The sequence below is a fragment of the Poecilia mexicana genome, unplaced genomic scaffold (genome assembly GCF_051168715.1).
Source record: "Poecilia mexicana isolate PSO_F unplaced genomic scaffold, ASM5116871v1 scaffold_22, whole genome shotgun sequence".
In the NCBI taxonomy this organism is placed as follows: Eukaryota; Metazoa; Chordata; class Actinopteri; order Cyprinodontiformes; family Poeciliidae; genus Poecilia; species Poecilia mexicana.
This window is the reverse complement of record NW_028263391.1, coordinates 3,250,411-3,269,555: the sequence shown is the minus strand read 5'-3', so window position 1 is coordinate 3,269,555 and position 19,145 is coordinate 3,250,411. Positions and strand designations below refer to the sequence as shown.

The following is a 19,145-nucleotide window of genomic DNA, read 5'->3' as shown; positions in this document are numbered from 1 at the left end:
AAGTGTTTCAAGTGCACTAATTAAATCATCCTTGTCTCAGTTGCACACCTTTTATTTGCGTCTCATGCGTTTTTGATGACAAGCTTCAGAAGCAAATCCGGGCTACTCCCACCTCAAAGCCGGAGCATCCCGCTGTTACTCCGCTTAACTTCTCCCTCTCGCTCTCCTCTTCGCCGGTGTTCTGTCAGATCAGCATACGTTGTCAGATAGTCATACGCTTAGCTCAGACATGTATACGTTGTCATTACCATATGATTTTATTTAATCAGCAACATAGGATCATGACGTAGATCATCATACACTTTGTTATTAACAGTTATATGGCATCCTGACTTAGCGGTTAAGTAGGTTAATGAGTTTTACACGGTCCTGTGTTGTAGTTGACTGCAGCTGCAGCCAGACCTGCTTTAAATACACTTTGAAACCATGACAACGCATGTATATTTATCTAGTTATCATATTATGTCATAAACAATTTAATGACTTATTTTCGTCATAACTTGTTGCGTATGCTGAACTGACAACTCCACTGACGGTCGGACTTCTTAATGCGCATGCGCGGGCATGGTACTGACTGCATGTGTGCTATCCTGACAGCGTATGGCTATCAGACAGAACACCGGCCTCTAATTTCAAAGGCGGCGTTTGGCGTCGGAGGGCGGAAACGCCTCGGCTTCTCCAGCATCTATCGTCGTCAAACACGTCAATTACACATTTGTTTTCCATTTGACAGAAACTCTTTCATGAAAGATGGAAATGTAGTTTTGGCAGAGCGTCGCCCCACTCCAGCAGTCACAGTTAGCTGGTGAAATTCCACTCCTACACGCTCACCACATCTGTGCCTCGAAAAGAGGCAGATGGAGGAGAAAGGTGGAAGGTGTGCTGGGGATCTGACTCACAGAGCAGCCCTCTGTGTGAAACCCATCACATCTGCCCTGAGAGCGGCGGGAGAGGGGATGCTCTAAACTTCAAATTCTCTCTCTCTTTTTTTTTCTCTGAGATGATGGAATTGCTTTTGCAAAAAAAAAAAAAAAAAAAGTTAAGTATCTCATCCCAATTTGTAACAAACTGTTGCAAATCACCCGGATTTAGCCTTTTGGGCAACGCTGTGAGACATTCTGCATAAAGATGAAAGGGAATGGAGGGAAGCGGAACAAGTGTTGCAGAATATTCTGGACTCTGCATGCTGAAGTTTGTCTACTGGTGCTGAAATTCATTCACACCTGCAAACAGCTCACATATAAGACTTAATGTCAGGTCGATCGTGGCTAGAAAGAAATAAAAAAGGAGAAAAAAACTTCTGAAATGTCAGAAGAAACAAGGACATTTTTGAGCTTCAAAAGTGATTTTTTTTTTACTTTTAAGATTGAGCTCAGAAATTTTCTAGAAAAAACGTAGACATCTTCAAAGTTTCAGAAATCTTTTATTTTTTTACTTTTGAAACTCTTGAAATTTCCTAGTTTTATTTCTGGAAAATTCCTTAGATTAAACTCAAAATGTACCTTTTTTTCCTCGCAAATTTTCAACTTTCCAAACTCAGAAATAATAATAATAATAATAATAATAATAATTTTTTTTAAACACATTTTCTCTCACAATTTTTGACTTTTAAAACTTAATTTTAATCTCAAAATTTCCCATTTTTTGACAGGAATTTCTGCCTGAGCTGAACTACTAATATCAATTTGTCGAAATGGCAAAAAAAAAAAAGAAGAAAAAAAAAAAAGAAAAAAGAAAAACTGAAATATGTGGTTTAAAATAAAGAAAATGGGGAAAAAACATAAAATTATGTTTATCTCAATCAATTGTAATTACATCATGAGATCATTTATAAATAAAATAGTTTCTATTGCACATAAAATTAATGGCAACATCCTAATAGGTCACTAATAAGTGAATTCTAAACATAGATGAAATGTGTAATTCTGAGTTACATTCAGAATTACACCCTAACTTTATCCCAAATAAACTTCTGCTTATTGTTCATTAGAAAGTTTCTAGGACTGGCTTCTTTTTTTTTCTTTCTAGATTTGCCAGTTGAGCTCAGGTCCCAGTGAAGCGTTTAATGAGTTGCTGTCCAGCTCCCAGCCAGAATCCCTGGTTTTATTGCTGATGCTAGCCTGCTTCCTTCCCAGGGAGGACAACACTCCCAGTCTGCGTCAGCTCCTACCACCTGCAGCTTCTTCATCTCGCTGCACTGAACTGGGAGCCTGAGCAGCCGTCCAAACACTTGGCCTGCAGTCACCCCGAACGTCATCTGCATTTAAATGAAAACCTCACTTTCCTCACTAGCTGTTGAGGCTCAGGATGTTTAATTCAGTGGTGGGTAAACATGTTGCAGTCGCAACAGTCAGCTGCTGCCGCCTGGCATTACCTTGCCAGGGTTTGGGACTAGCATGCTAAAGTTGGACAGAAGAAGCTTTAGAACAGGCTTAGAGGGGCAGTAGCCCAGGGCATCAATTTTTTTGGGAGGTTCCAAAGACTTTTTTTTTTTTTTCAAAAGAATGCTTGTTTTGCATTGTCCTTTATAACTTAGAGGACAAAATCAGATTAATTGTCAATATTTGGGGATTTTTATTAATAAAAATTACTAAATTATTTAAAAATTATAGGCATTTTTGGGGGATCACAATGGAGCTACTGCTGTAAACGTGACGTCACGCACACAAAATCCTGAAAAATGTCTTGCTGACAATAACTACCATTAGTTTTAGCTGTCAAGTTGTTAGCATAACGTGCTAAATCTCAAATGTATGCGTGATATATAGAAGAAAAAGAGATGCGGCACTTTGCTGCTAATCATCAACACTACAACAACTAGTTAAGATCCAAAGGTATCACATGTCACAGTTGAAGAGAAAGTTTAAAATAGTGAGGCTCAGTTAGGCTAGCTTGACTTTGACAACCTTTAGATGTAGACATGCTGCAGAATTCTGTGCGTTTCAGTTCAGTTACAAAAAAGTCGATTCACGGCGACCCTGACAGATCATCAGCAAAGCAGGTCTTTAAAGTAACTAGTCAACCACCGCAGAGTTCAGATGATCACTTATTAATCATTCCAACATATACATCAAACCTGAACTGAATGTTCTGTTCTCTGTGTGGGGAATGTTACATCCTGTCTGCACAGCTACATTTGGACGTTTTTCTTTTTGTGGATTGGTGTTAGTAAAGTCACCAATTTCACAGTGAGATCAAGAAAACTCAATTCACTCCGATGGATTTGTCAAAAACGCCTGAATTGCTCCCATTTCACCACGCAGTGCAACATTCACCGTGAAAAATACTGGCAGTAAAACAGACATGGCAGGACGTCTGAAAACATAACATTAATTGAAGACAATTGTGTGTTTCACTCCAAATAAATTGAAGTAAAAATGTTTTGAGGAAGCTGCCTCATCCTTTCTTTTACGTCCCCGTCCAAATAAGAACCAGTGACTTTTCACATCTTTATTTGCTGTCAGCCATAAGACGTGTTTATTGTGGATAATGATCATTCGCAAGCTGAGTTATGACTTGAGGAGTATTTCAAGCACAGAAGTTGCCAGAGAGGGTCTATTAAAGGTTATAAATCACTTTCCCTGCAGCTGCTGCCGGTAACAAGAACAGCTCTAGCGGGGCTGTTGAAGTCCATATAAGTAAAATATGTAAAATCGACTGAAAAGCTCCGGGAAGCCGAGAAAACTGCAGAGTTGGTAATAACTGGTGGAATTCAAACCCATTTTACATTTGATGCACTTCTTTGAATTACTTTCACTTTTGAAAATATGAACACTGGCAGTTCTCTCATTCTGTCACATCCTAAAGCTGCTTTTGTTACTGAATATTACAACTCACATTTGTTTTTGTAACTTGAGAACCGCATGTTTACGCCATTCATTTTACTGTGAATGTATAACCAACACAAAGTTACACACCATTGGGAAGTGGATGAAAAACGATGCCTGGTTTTTAATATTCTTTATGAAGAAGAAGATGAAAAGTGTGGCATGCATGTATTTTTAGCCCCCTAATGCAACCTTCTGTGAAGGCTGAGGTGGTTGGTTTACTTTTGGTCTACATGAAAAACACAGTAAGCTAACTTTGCACATAAACATCAATGGAATCGACTGAGAAACATGGTGGTGGCAGCATCATTCTGTGAGAATGCTATAGCTTAGCAGGAACACACTACAAAAACACAAAAACTTACCAAGTATATTGATATAGTTTGTAAAATAGTATTTTCTATAGTACTTAAAATGACACAAAACTAGCTTATAAGTAACTTTCTAGCAAGATATGAGCTAGCCTTTAGCAGTGGTGGGCACAACTAGTTAAAATATTAGTGGTGCTAAACCTAAAGCACTAACCATAAATATTTGTTCCATTAATACTTAAGTACTGTAGCACATAGTAATTGAGTGGAAGCTAATTCTAAAGTGCTAATTTCAACTATGTTGACATCAACTATATGTCAATGACAACATGTTTTATATCACACTCTACAGAACAGTTTGCATTTCAGGAATAGATTTTTTTCTTTAATAAACTCATGGTTTCAGTTTTACTTGATGTGTAATGCTAACGCTGTTACTGATTTTGCCTAAGAAAGCACTCAGTAGATTTTAACTCTAGAATTGTATTTTTAATTTTTTTTTCATTTGGACCTACTTGTGTCTTAATAAAGTTGATGATGATGATGATGATGATGATGATGATGATGATGATGATGTAGTTAAAAAAAACGGAAGGAGAGGAAACGTAGCAACTGAGTAAATAGACTTCAAAATGAGAACCTAAATATGAGCTACTTGATTTCTTAATCGGTTGATAACCAAAACCTCAACACAAATGTTAAACTTTATCCAACTGAACGTTTACAAAATAGCTGAGTAAATTAGTGTTTCAGAATTTGTCTGTAGGGGATGCTAAGTGCGATAAAAACTTCATAAATTAGCAAAAACACCAACGCGCTAAAGTTAGCGTCACCACTAGCCAAAACATGTCCACCACTTGTTCTAAGTCGATAATTCTTGAATATTGATTTTAAAAAGTACTTAAAAATATGTACATATTGAAGTGAAATACTGCTGCTCTGAGTTAATTGGATGTTTGTGGTTTTAATGTGACCAAATGTGAAGAAAAAAAAAGTTTCAGCAGTAGCCACTATACTTCCATACTCTAATGAATCCTTGGCTGCAGCACAAAAAGTAGCCAAAGATGAAGCAAAAGCACAGCCTACAGTAACTGAGAAAATGTTCAGCCTCATTACTCATGGTGCAAACACTGAAATACATTCAAACAGAAAACCGACATGTGGAACGAAAACCTTAAAAGAAGAACAAGCTGTCCTGCTGGTCAACGTTTCAACGATATTAACTCTGAGTAGCTCTCGAGCAAAATCCCCCACAGTGCGTAAAACATAATGAAAGCACAAGCGGAGGAGAGAAAACGGCACGGCGGAGGGAGCTTCAGGCAGTTTTATTACACTTTTAAAATCGTTTCTGTTTGTACTCTTGGTGACTGGTGAGGCCCGTCGGTTCAAGGGCGTCCATCAGCTCCCACTAATGCTGATCTCAGAGAGTGACCACAGAGGCTGGGTGGCCTTCGGTGAGGAGCCGGGCTGTTTATGGACGCCAGAGTGAAGGTTAACTCGACGCCAGAACGCAGGGGTCACAAGCAGCCTGGGAGACAGAGATGGATGTGTGTTTGGTCTGGAAGGCAGACAGGCCTGGAGCGCTCACTGCGGCTCAGCCACTAATGCACAAATAAAGTTGGGAGAGGGACCCACACAAAGAGGAGAGCACAAAATGACGGAACACCTTTAAATCAGAGGTTTGTCTGTCGCTTTCGCTTAGTTTTACACGGATCCGTTCTTTAAAATCGGTTCATCTTGACTCAAGTTGGCTTCAGTGGCAGAAGCTGTAATGGAGATGTGATAGACCCCCTTTTTTACTGGACTAGTTCCCATGGCAACAGCTTTGTTCGTCACAACGCTTCCCCTGAAGTTAATCAGGTTTAAATGTGTCAAATCATGGAAAGATTTTAATCCGACATAGATAACCAGAGTAAATACTAAAAGCAGTTTACAAATCAGGATTTTATTTTTAAGAGAAAAGCTTTATTTTTATACTTAATGAAAACCCTAAATTGTGTGTCAGAAATGTTGGGTATGTAACGTTATTGGGTGATGGGGAAAACTGCTGACTTGACAGTCGTTTGGCTGACAGCTATTGCAGAGGTTAAAGGAAAGGAAAAATGTGTGATAATACTTTTCATTAAGGCCACATTACTATGTTGAAAATGTGTTTTGCTTTTGTTTTTTTATTAGTCTAATGTGACATTCTGATGTTTTAATTAGCAGGTAAATTTAAGATAATCATAATTAACATAGATAAGGGCTTTCAAACATTCATCTGTGCGTAGCTCATCTATACATTGTGCTTCACTTAGTGATAAAGTGTTGAATAAGAGGTACTAGCTGTTGTATTATTTTTAATACAATAGCTAGAAAAAAAAGTCACTTAAGATGAAATCCGAACAGAGAGAAGCTGCTGCTCTGCTTCACCGAAACCCTGTTGCAGGCTGCCATCTAGCGGTCTGGATGCAAACAGCAAGGGCGTCATCGATTTTATTTGGTGTTAAAAATTCTCTGTATTCAATATTTCACAAAACCACAAATTAAAAAAAAAAAAAAAACTCAAGAGCTTAATCCACAAACTCATTAAAGGATTAACAAGGAAATCCCAAAGAAAGTTATCCAAGAATAAGCATTTCTGAAGGGATTTACTTTGAAAATAGAACTGAAAACCTTTATTTGGAGGTGATAAATACAACGTGGCATCACAGTGAAAGCGGTTTATATTAATGAAAAGGAGAGAAACGCTGAGGGAAGATGAGCTGAGAGATTTATTGCGTGTTTGAAGCGATGCGTTCACAGGACGTCCAGCTCTGCTTCAGTTCTTTAGCTTTTGGGCAAACGGAGCCAACAGCTTTACATAGCTGCAGACACCAGGGAACACTTTGTGAAAATGTTCATCTGCGTTGGAGAATATTTGGAAACGTCTTACAGTCTGTGAACATGCATGACATTGTGAAGTTGTTTTGTTGTGCAGTAAGCTAATGAGGCGAAAGAACATTCTTCTGTCTTGACTGACGGAGCAACACAACAATCCAGACGTTAATGCTGATTTTCAGAAAAGTTTCAAAGCATATGAAATAATATTTGGTAAATTAATTTTGGTACCAGTTTGGTTCAGTCGAACACCATTTTCAGCAGTGGATAATATAACCTATGCAATGAAATAACATGCAACATTAGCATTCGGATAAATTAGACAATGAGCAAAAACACTTTGTCACTTTGACCACAAACTTCCTTTGGAGTTTAAACTGAGAGTTTCTGATTATTGACTTTAAATAGATCACTGTAAGTTTTCTGGAAATAAATCTGGAAGAAAAACATTGAAAGTTTCTGAAGATATTTGTGTGATGTACCTAGATTTACAGTACAGCAGGATAAAGCCTGTGACAAATTGTTAAAATAAATTTTAACAGAGTATTTTATGTATCGTTCAAACAGTCTTTTCTTCTTCTCCTGTAACAATACATTAAGAACCGGTGGATTTGTCCAGTCAAAACCAGATCAAATATTCAGGAGAATTTTTCAGAAATAGGATTCATACAGGAGCTGTAAGGGGATTCCAGAACATTAAAGGTCTGACATGATCCAACATCTTCTTATTTTGTATTCATATATATATAAAAGTATTTGCAAAATGTTTTAAAATGACAACTGAATAAGTAAATTCTAAGTATTTAGACTATGCAGCAGTTAAAGCTGTGTCCTTCTATGGTTAAACTTGCACCTTCAGACCTTAGTCCAAATTTCACATGAATGTAGTTAAAACAATATGTGAAAATTCAGTAGAAATGTCTCAACTGATATATTAAAAGAATGTGAAGAACGATATAAGCTGAGAAAACCAGATATTTTCCTGATTGCACTGTAACTTATCACTACCTGGTCATCTTGACAACACCGTTTGCGTACATTATTTTTGCAAAAAGCTTTTGCTCAGCCGCCTATTTTGGAAATGTGTGAGCAGTCCCCCAGAAGACTATTTGTGAGGTCAGACACTGATGTAGGATGAGAAGGCTAAGCTAGCAGTCTCCACTCCAATCTCCCAAAAGTGTTAAATGGGAATGAAGCCAGAACTAAGTACAAAATCAGTCAAGTTCTTCCACACCAAACTCTCTCATCTACTGTATGGTTCTGTGGAGTTTGCCTTAGACTCCGGTGCTCAGCCATATTGGCACCGTCCACAAATTGCTCCTACAAAGTTGTACGAGTTATTTTAGGACAAAAGTCGCTGAGCCCCTCTCCTGAAAAACAGTCCAACTCCACCAAATCAAAGACAAATGTATCCCTGGCAACTCTCAAACTGAAAATTGCCCACTTGATTGGCTGACTTAGTGGTTGGTGTTCTTGACCTGAAGGCAACATGAACTCTGTACTCTGCCCTTTAGAATCTGCTGAACCTGCTCTGCGATTTTGGTAGCTGTGTTGCTCATCTCCACTATCATTTCGTATTTAAAATGAATGTTGTGATGTTTTTACTCCTAATATAAATTAATTGTATTATTACTGACCACTCATGGCAGGCAGGCTAAAAAAATGTATATTGGTCACTACTAATATATCTTTTTATATGGTAGATATTTAACAGAAATCAAAATAAGTTATAATTTGTGTGGGCAAGTTAAAGTTAAAATAAAAAAAACAGTGATAATTCTGATCTCAGAAGAGATTTGAACATTTATTTCTTAGTATGTTCAGTTCCATCATGTTTTTCACATTTAAAAAATTTGAAATGAGATTTAATTTCTGCCAATAGAGCTGCAGAATTCTGGATGATGGATTTGTCTGTGATTTAGTTTGATGTTATATCATCTCATTTATGTACTAAAGTATGCTTTTTAAGTCTTATACACAACCATCCCTTTCCCCTGTACACCCAAATGTTTTATCTCAAAGTTTTCAAATTGAAATACATCGCTATGTTGGTAATATTCTCAACTCTGTTATGCTGGAGACATATGCTGGTTCATGGTAATATGAAATAATTTCTATATCTTAGAAATAAAAGACTGAGGCCTGTCTCTAAATCTACTGCGCTGCTAACTGCCTGCAGTAAAGCTGTCAGCATCATCATTTTCTGTTCCTGAGACCACTTTTAGCTTTTAGCTGCACAGTTTCCCAATCTGCAATTAACACTTCATCATCTGAATTGCAGCTGTAAATAACGGACTGTGCTTCCTGAGATTAACATACTTGAGCCGTCCAGGCTGCACTGAGCTCATTCCTGACTGAACTCCTGACACCTACCTGCAGAGCTGGAAAATATCTGGATTCTCCATGGGGATGGAACGCCAAATGGAAACAGGAGAGCAAAAACAAAGAGGGAATTCATCTAGCAGACTACAGCCAGTTCCCTCGGCTCTCAGCGACTTCGTAAGGTGTTTCGGTTTTACCACACACACACATCTCCTTGATGGGTTTTTTTTGTTTTTGTTTTTTTTTCTTTTTGTTTGGAAATGGTTTTCACTTTTCTTTTTAAACGTTCTAGTTTTGGGCTTCGATGTGGCACGTGTGAATTCTTCTAGAGGGATTGGTGCATTTATGTTTGTCCGAGAAAATTTTCAAGAAACAATGGGAACAGCAACGAGGGACTTTAAACTGGACTCATAATTCGTTTTTCATGTGAAACCCCAAATTAATTAGAGATTGTGAAGTTGATTATAGCTCATGAAAATCAGCTAAATTGGGTGTTATTTGGTATTTCTCAACCAATACATAATGGTAAAGTTCTTGATATGAGTTGAATGTGGATGTACATCAGTAAACCTGGTTGTACGATGGTTTGTGGTCAATTTGCAACAACTGTACACAAGGGGTTAGGTGCCAAGAGGTCACACTGACAATATTCCGTGTGGATACTGTTACTGAGTAAAGAAGACTAAAGGTTTCTATGACTAGGGGAGTGTCAGAGCGAAATAAATAAATCTACATCTTCTGATGTGAAAAAGCAATTCCCCTTTAAACACAACTATTTTGGTCACCCTTAACAACACTGACCAATATTTTCACTCATCTTTTCACAATTGTTGTAAGTCACCCACACTGGAGAGGTTTTAAACATAAACATTAAACATGAAAGCCACAGCAGTTCATTCAGACTCAGGTCAAGACTTTGACTTGTCCAAATTCAGAAGTGAAGTTTCTGGATCATCGTTCTGCTGCAAAACCAAAGATTTACTTCAAGCTTTCGGTCACCAACTAATGGCCAGATGTTCTCTTTCAGGATGTTCAGCTGGTTCCATTTACCAGAGTCGGTTTTCCAGGTTCTGAGGCACCTGGAAATGTGATGTGGGGCTAAACAGCCCCACATCACCACACTACCACCACCATGCTGTGCTATTGGAATGACTTCCCTTTCTACTGTAATCTTTTTTCCAAAATATTGGACACCTTCCAAGAAATTCCACTTTTATTTCATCAGTCCACAGAGCATTATCCCTAAAGTCTTTGAGGATCATCAAGAGATTTTCTAGGAAAACTGAAGGTTAATCCTCCTGATCCTTTTGCCCAGCAGTGGTTTTCTTATTGGAATTGTGCCATGTGAGCCATTTTTGACCAGTTTTCTCATGGTGAAGTCATTTACGTGGGTCTGCAGTTCTTTAGATGTTGTTCTGGGGTCTTTTGTCATCGCTGCGCTCTTAGGGTAACTTTGATCAGCCGGCCACTCCTCCATTTGTTCTTGGCTGTTTGTGGATAATGGCTCTCAGTGTGGTTCAACTAGTTTTTTTGTTCCTGAACTTCCATGGAACACTGGATTCTGTCTGGCTTTTGACGATTGCTTGGCCTACTCTACTTTGTCAGGTAGATTCTGTTTAAGTCTTGATTAAGAACAGGAAGTGGTCAATCAGGTCTGGTTACAGCTGGACAAAGTGAACTCAGCTTTTAGGTCAGTTTTTACATGAGCGTTTATTCTCCCACTGAATAAAAGTACTCTGACTGAAGGCTAGTTTTGTCGTGATCATGCTACTATAATAAAGTATTAATTTAAAGCTTTTTACACATTTTTACCAGCTCCACATCTATAAGTTGAAGTTTGTTTCAGTTCAGTTAGGATGACAAAACAGTACTTCTCTGTTCGGAGCTGCATTATCAGTCTCAGAACAAGTGCTTTCCCCCCACTTTTACGCTTTGAGCGTCCCGTTTTTGTCTGTTAAAATAACCACTTAACACATTGGCACTGTAGACAGAAAAAGAAGGAGTAAATGTCCACCAAAAAACTCTGAAATTTTCAGATTAATCTCAGAAATTCTCTGGACAAAACAAGGGAAGTTTCTGAAATTGAAAATTTGCTAGGAATAAAACCCCATGAACTTCTGAGACTTGCATCAGAAATTCCAAAATTTCCATATTTTTTTCTAGAGAATTCTCAGATTAATTACTACCAAATTTTAAACTTTTCTAACTCAGAAATGTCCTTGTTTTTTCTAGCAAATCTCATAGGCTTTTTTTGTTGTTGTTTTGGCATATACAAAGGCCCTAAAATACCATGGTAGGGGTGGAGCCTCAGGAAGTGAAATCAGATAGGAGAGGCTGATCAAGACACAAAATTAGGATTTAGGGTGAAAAAATGTCAATGTCCTCATGAATGTGTTAGAAAATGACATGCAGCATACAGTTGTGCTGTGGATGTGACCAAAAACCAAAAAAAAAACAAAAAAACAAACAAAGTAGACGGAGAATGAAGAACATGACAAAGAAAAACAAATTAAACAAGTGAAAAATACAAGAACCTTTACAGTTTATTAAACAAGTTTTGGTACACTTTGTTCATGATCCTTCCTTTACAGAAACTCAAGACAACGTAGAGTACCTCTGGAAAGTATTCACACCTCTACACTTTTTTTCATGAAATTTATATATATATATATATATATATATATATATATATATATATATATATATATATATATTAAATAGCTAATTAATTTGGGAATAAGCTGCAATGTAAAAAGCAGGAAAAGTAAATACTTTCTTAGCAAAAAAAATCTGCTCTTTACATGAGATTTCAAGTTGATTTATAAAGCATGTTGCAATATCAAGTTCCTAAACTTTCTCACTGAATGTAATCTGATATTACTGCTACCGCAGCCTCAGCTTCCACGTTCAGTGATACACGTTTCTGATTTCAGTCTCATTTAAGTAATCAAATTTTATTTCCATTTAGGAACACGGAGCTCCTCCTGCTCTTAAACACACCCCGGCTGATTCTGAAACCATTTCCTCACATGGCAGCGGGACCAACATCTCTGGTGGATTCGGTCAGAACCTAATGGGACATCTGAGATTTCTGCTGCTTCTCTCTCGTTTCTAAGACGCATTGAAACTGCTTGTTCAAGCTGCGATGATGTTTTCTTAGATTGTCTTTTGTGCCCACAAAAGGGAGGAAAAATAGATTTAGAAGAATCATAAAAATGGTTCCAGTCTGGCAAACTTAGCAGGGATCTTAAAAGACGGTTTGTAGCTTAGATTCAGTCTCACTAACGCTGATCCTTCATCCCGTCGGACAGAAGATTTACACCCTGAGATCGTTTCAGACAAAGCTACCGAGCAGAACAGTGCGTTTCCACCCAGGAAAGACTCTACAGTCAGTTTCCATAACTGCAGCTTTTGTCTTCCTCTCCATAAACAGTAAATAATTGGAAGGAAGCGTTCTCCCTCAGCTGTACCTAGCTTAGACACCAAAACAAAAGACTGCTTCAAAGGTGGTAATGATGAGCAGCGAAGCTTCTTTTTTCCTGACAAAAAACCTAAAAGCAGATGTTAAATGAACACCTGGAAACATATATATATTTATTTATCTATTTTTTTTTTCTGTCAACCACAAAATGCCTGAAGACTTCTGCTAAATAGAGGCTCCCAAACTGTTTGCAGAAAGGCTACTCATGTGCTTGGTTGGACAGGTTTTCATCCACTCCTCATAAACATATTAGCATTAAAACGATAATGTGTGTTAATAATATACACTAGAAATGCACCATAAAATAGCTGGTGAGCAGACTCTGAAGATTTCAACTTGATCTGCCCTGATCTCTGGCCGCCTGGTTGGGTTTTGATCAATGAACACACCTTGAAAATGCTATCAGGTTGGCCTGACAGGAACACTCTTCTGTGCAGATGTTACAGCAGGAAGACAAATCAACGTTAGCTTGGTTTTTGCTATCACTGCGGTGCTTAAGTTGAAGTCGGAGAAAGTAGAGATGCAAGATATGACAGAGCATTAGGGCCATTGGAGATAAAATAAGGGAGTACATTTCCGCCAAAAAACTAAAAAAAAAAGTAGATTAATCTCAGAAATTTTCTTGCAAATACTTGGAAATTCCTGTTTGAAAAGTCAAAGATTTGCTAAAAAAAACTTTTCATAGAAGTCTCAAATTTCTAGGAAAAAAAACTTTTTCCAAGTTTCAAAAGTTGAACATTTTTGACTTTTCAAACTCTGACTTTTACCATGTTTTCTAAAACAAAATTCTGAAATCATTCTCACAATTACAGAGGGTTTTTTTTGGCAGAAATTTACTCTTTAAAGCTCTTATTTTTCTTTATCCACAAAAGTCATAATACGCCGTCATAATAAAAATCTATATAAAGAGATACTATATTTTCCATGTTTGCAGTTCATTAATGCAAGCAAGACTTTCAACAGATAAGAGACCGAATGGAGTGTGGCAAAGTTGCTCTGCTGTAGTGGCCTTCATTTGAGAGTGGACAGACAGGAAAGCGGGTTATGAGTAAGAGGCAAGACAACGGTCATCAGGTCAGGACTCAAACGTGACGGACAAGTCAAGGACTAAGGTCTCCATATCTGGGTTGCATGCTTTACCTCTGCGCCACCGCAGCGCTCCAGAGTTGTTCTGGATTTATCCTGCTGTAGGTCATGGAGCATACCGGATTTGGAAAAGCTGAGTCTTGTGAGTCTGTAACTTAGGTTAACGCTCAACATTCTCAAGGAATAGAGTTGGAGATGTTACATCAGTAGAGGTGATGAGCTCTAATATGAGAAAATCCATTTTGGAGTCGTTCTAAAATAGTTAAAGCCTGTTTTATAGTTGATCTTTTGTGACAAATACACTTTACTGAAACATTCTTATGTTATAGTTCTTAAGCAGAAATCAAAATAATGCAAAATTGGTAGTGGCAAGTAAAAGCCTTATTGATTTCACCCACTCACCTCCACTGGGTGAATCTACAAACATTGTGATCTAATTAGTGACCTCCTGACAGGATATAAAACAAGTACTTGACATTTCTGAGGGCTTAGCTTCCAAATATTGAGAGTTTGGGATTTTTTTTTTCTTGTAGAAATGTAAAACCCTAAACCTTAATAAATATGGTACTGCTGATAAGTGAGTTTATCCATCAACTGGTGAAGAACCATTTGATCCAAGTATGCACTCTTCTTCACATTTACAGCAGCTGCTGACTGATGCTGCAGATGAACACGCCTGACCTAAACAATCTGCCAACAGAGGCGGATCCAGTCCACATCTGAGTTTAGACTCCATCTGAACGCGGACGACGAACAAGCTCCTAATCATCAACGGATTCCAGGAATGGATTAAAGTGAGCATCATCAACTCGGTGCTATTTTAGGAACCTCTCAGTCATGTCTTACTGTGCCAGGGACCTTTACAGAATACTGCCAAGGAATCCCAAAGAGGAATACCAGCGCACTGGCAGTGAGCACAGACTGTCCAATGTTAGCTCAACTTAGCAGAGACTCAAACCTGTCCTGGGGGAATAAGGACGTTAAGCAGCCGCAGCCAGAAAATGATCACCTTTAAAGATGCTTTTCAGGATCATAAAGCTCTGAAAATTATAAAAATCAGGTAAAGAAAACTATTTGTCGAAAACAACTCGAGTTAAAATCAGTGCTGCTATATTTTGCCTGATAACTGCAGTTAATATATTGTCTAAAATATTTAATTCAGGTGACTAAACTACCAAAATAGCTAAACATTTGACTTATTACACTTGCACACATCATATTGCATTTCATACTATTTTATATTGCAGATTGAAAAACAAAGCTAATTTTTTAAACACTTTTCCTAAATGGGAACATTGTTTAATCAGAGTAACATTTACTTGGAGATCTGATAAAACTACATATCGACATATTTATCTGCCAAGCCGTTTCATCTACCGTACTGTTAAACTTTTCCACATTTCGGCTTGTTTCCATCTCGTTTCTATTAGGAATTTTTGCGACAAATATCTTGATAAGGAGAAAGAAACAAGGATTAAACAATATCCAAAGCATATTTTTTTATTCATAATGAGAAAATGGGAGAAAATTGGCACATTTTGGCTAAAAACTACCACTGTACATCAGTAGGGGTGCACCGATTGCAGTTTCTAGGCCGATCTTCAAATGGCAATTCTGATTCTGGCTGTTTTTTTTTGTTTTTTTTTGCCTTAAAACCTGTAAATATAATGACAAAGTCAGCAACAGTTGGGTGACTATTGTTCACTGCAGACATGAAGGAAATCGAGGCCGACCAATTTAGTGGCGAATGCCTATTCTGAAGACACCTTTCCGCAGTAAAACAAAGGGGTGGTGGCATCATGCTGTGGGGATGCCTCTTCTCAGCATCGACAGGGGAGATGGTGAACACTACAAGTTAGATATGAAGCTTTAAACTTCATAAGAATGAACCACTTTGTTTCTGTCCCAAAAACCCCAATAATAATAAAAAAAAAACAAAGTTTCTGTTTGTACGGCGACAAAACGTGGATTGCACTATGTGGAAGTATGAATATTTTTGTCCCTGTACATTAAATTATATTTTTTCTGTAAAAAGGAAAAGAAAGAAAAAAAAATCCCTGTTTAAAACTAACATTCATAGCTGCAGCGTAATATTATTTTGAAACTGGTCTGAAGGTAGAATTCAAAATAATCTCTTCCACAATCATATTCATAATAACCAAAAAAATCTTATAATCTCCTTAAAGGTCTAAAAAAATGTATAAATAAATATACAAACAGTACATGAACCATTAGTAGTACATGCGTCAAGAGAAGGCCACTTTGTATTTATCCTATAAAGGCCAATTCTACCAGAATTCTAACAGAACCCATATGGAGCAAATATAAATCATTCCAGCTTCAAGTTTACCTTCTTCATAAACAAATTTAAAATCCTCCAGTTTCATAAAACCAGTTAGGACAGGTGTTTGATATGTGGTTCTGTTTGTCTGGGTTTTCTTAGCAGTAACCAGGATCTGGTGTTGAGCACTACAGTGTAACCTGAGCACTTTACAAGGAGGTGAGACTGCATATAAAAACCAGCCACAACCACTAAATGAAACTGATAGTGCTGTTGCACAGCTGTGCTTTGTCTGCAGACATTAAGTAGCACTCTTATGGGTATTGCTTTGAAAAAATAAAATAAAAATCTGATCCTCAATGTGACAGATTTCTCTATGCCAAGAGTCAAGTCGTCCTTAAAAGTCTTAAGGGACGCAGCTAGGCACGGGCCAGTGTGACATTCTCATAACATTGAATAAAAACACAATTTACAACTACATTTTAAACAGACATAAAATAGAATCTAGTTACTTTAATTGAAACCGACAACTTTTCCAACTGCCACTGAAGTATTGATTTTTTTTTCTAATGGTCTAAGCATTCAGTTATTTCTATTTTCATTCAGTTAAGCAAGAATGTAAAATAATAATTAGTCAGAAATTTCAAGTTTCAAGAGTAACAAGTATACTTGTTATACATGCTAATATTAGCATGTTAATTAGTCAGGCTAAACGCTCGGGTAGCCTGCCTGCAGTCTGCTGCTGAACAGACGAGCTAATTATAGACACAACAGTTGCAATGAGACCTCTGTCTATGGTTCGAACATTTTCGCTCCAGTTTACCTCTCCTCTCTAAGTGAGAGAAAAGTGCAGTTGCTTTCTTTCTGCAACACAGGCAGTGTGTAGCAGTGGGTGAGTGAGGGGAATTGCTCAATTCTGCTCAGGCGCCTTATTAAAAGGGGCAGTGTTGTGTGTTTTCCAGACATATAGAATAGCTTTATAGCACAATTAAGCAGCCATGTTACCTTCAGTTGTTATAAAATGCTAAATATAAGAAATACAACTTCAAAGAAATTTGTCTTTGTACTTTAACGCCTAGAAATTGGGTTCCCATCTCTTTAAGAAACTTCTGCTCTTTCTGAAATAACACCTTCAGGAAGTGATCACAACATGGTTCCTCTATTAACCCTTTAACAATGTTTTTTACCAATTTTGTTCTGAGAAGTAGATCCTATAATGAGCTCAGCTGATCCGCAGTTCCACCAGGTGTTTGCCAATTGCTGCTGGCTAGTCTGAAGGAGCTGAGTGTGGGAGAGCTGCTCTGTGAGTTTGGAAGTGGCAGCTCTGAGGAGGAGCCGAGCCTTGAAGGCAGGGCTAAGTCCACCCAGGTGTTTTGCACAGTTGAATGGTTACCGTGGAGATTTAAGGATTTCTCCAACATGCATGAAAGAATCAAAGGAACACTACAGGTATGTTTGTGATGAGAAAATTACATTATAACATGGTGGAAAGCTTTAAAAAAGGTTGATTTTACATAACACTGTCCCTGTATGAGAGCTTTAGAGCACAGAAACAATAGGATGCTGTGTTTTGGTGTTCAAGTCGTCACTTTTTCCAACATCAGGATACTTTGACACACAGTAACTGACCCATGCCTAGACAGAGAGTGTAAAGCACCAACACGGCCTACAAACTGCAGTCTCAATCCGATAGTGCTTCTACAGAATGCACAAGAAACGGTCAGATCAAGAAAGATCCGCTAGCAATCGATGTTACAGCACAAGACCCCTGAGGAGACGCCCAGAGAATCAATGTCCCCAGCAAGTTAGAGCTGCTAGAGGTATAAATGTTGTAACATTTATGTATACCACAGTAAGTAACTGATACCATCCGAGAAGCTCCATACTAACTGGAATGAATCTAAATCTGCTTTCATTCCCAGAATAAACTAATGTAAAGCACTTTTAAAATGCAATTATGCCAGTTTCATTCACAATCTGAGCTTTGTGTCTAATAATGTCTTTGGTAGCAGCCACTAATGGTACCGACCAACCAGAACAAACACAAATGAGAAAAAGAGAAAGGAAGTATATGATATTGGATGATGGGTGAAAAAAAAAAAAAACTTAGTGGAATGACAATAATGAATATACTGTTTACTGTGCAAGTTCAGAATGGATGTCATTTGTGTGAGATGACATGATTGAAATGAAAGGCAAGATGTTTCACCCCAAACTCTAAATATCACACCCACTAATATGATCAAATTTCTCCTCAAAGCTTTTAGTTCGTAAAGCAACCTTGGTTCCATGTCACCCTGTTCCCTGTATCAATAAATTAGCTAAAATTACATAAACTCAAGTATCCACATAGTACATAGGATCACTCCAAAAGGTTTTACATAATAGCTTTCAAATTAATTCTGTGCATTGAAGAGGAAGGAGGCCTTTTTATTGATTTTTTTCGTTAAGCAGTTATTTCCACATGGCAGCTGTTACCTTGTAATTCTCCACTGACTTGATGTCCGAAGTATTCTGAGAGCCGGTAGCAGACTAAGCTAATCTGTGGTCTGTTTTTTTTTTTTTTTTTTACAAATGCTCTCTGTGTCTTTGAGGGAAGATGAGTTAGCTGTTGAGTTTGGCTGCCTGCTCCTTCTCAGCTTTGTCTTTGGCCTTCTCCTTCTCGATCAGCTTCTCTTCCTTATGCAGCATGACCATGATGTCAGCCAGCTGCGAAGTAGAGATGTCGATGTCTTCCTTGTCGATCAGTTCCACCATCTGAACAAAACACGGCCCGGAAGAACATCGGTTAGACAAAGAAATGTGCTTTCTGGTTTTTTGAGTGCTGAAAAACACAAAAACTAACCCTGAAGCACTAATCATAAATGTTAGTTCTGTTGTCACTAAAGAGCTCTACCCATATGGTATTTAGCAGAGGCTAATGCTAAAGTGCTAACTTCAATTCAAATTACATCTGTCCTTGAAAGACTACAAATTTC

At 37.8% G+C, this 19,145-nt stretch overlaps 1 protein-coding gene across 3 annotated transcripts in view; it reads right to left on the bottom strand.

Moving 5' to 3' along the window:
- Positions 1-11,844: 11,844 nt before the first annotated feature.
- The window catches only part of letm1 (leucine zipper-EF-hand containing transmembrane protein 1), a 28,390-nt gene continuing 21,089 nt past the window's right edge, over positions 11,845-19,145 (bottom strand). For all 3 annotated transcript variants that reach the window (XM_014995043.2, XM_088002889.1, XM_014995044.2), the window contains exon 14: positions 11,845-18,924. In XM_014995043.2, coding sequence (XP_014850529.2) covers positions 18,772-18,924 — 153 coding nt within the window. In that variant the 3' untranslated portion in view covers positions 11,845-18,771. The remainder of the gene's footprint in view (positions 18,925-19,145) is intronic.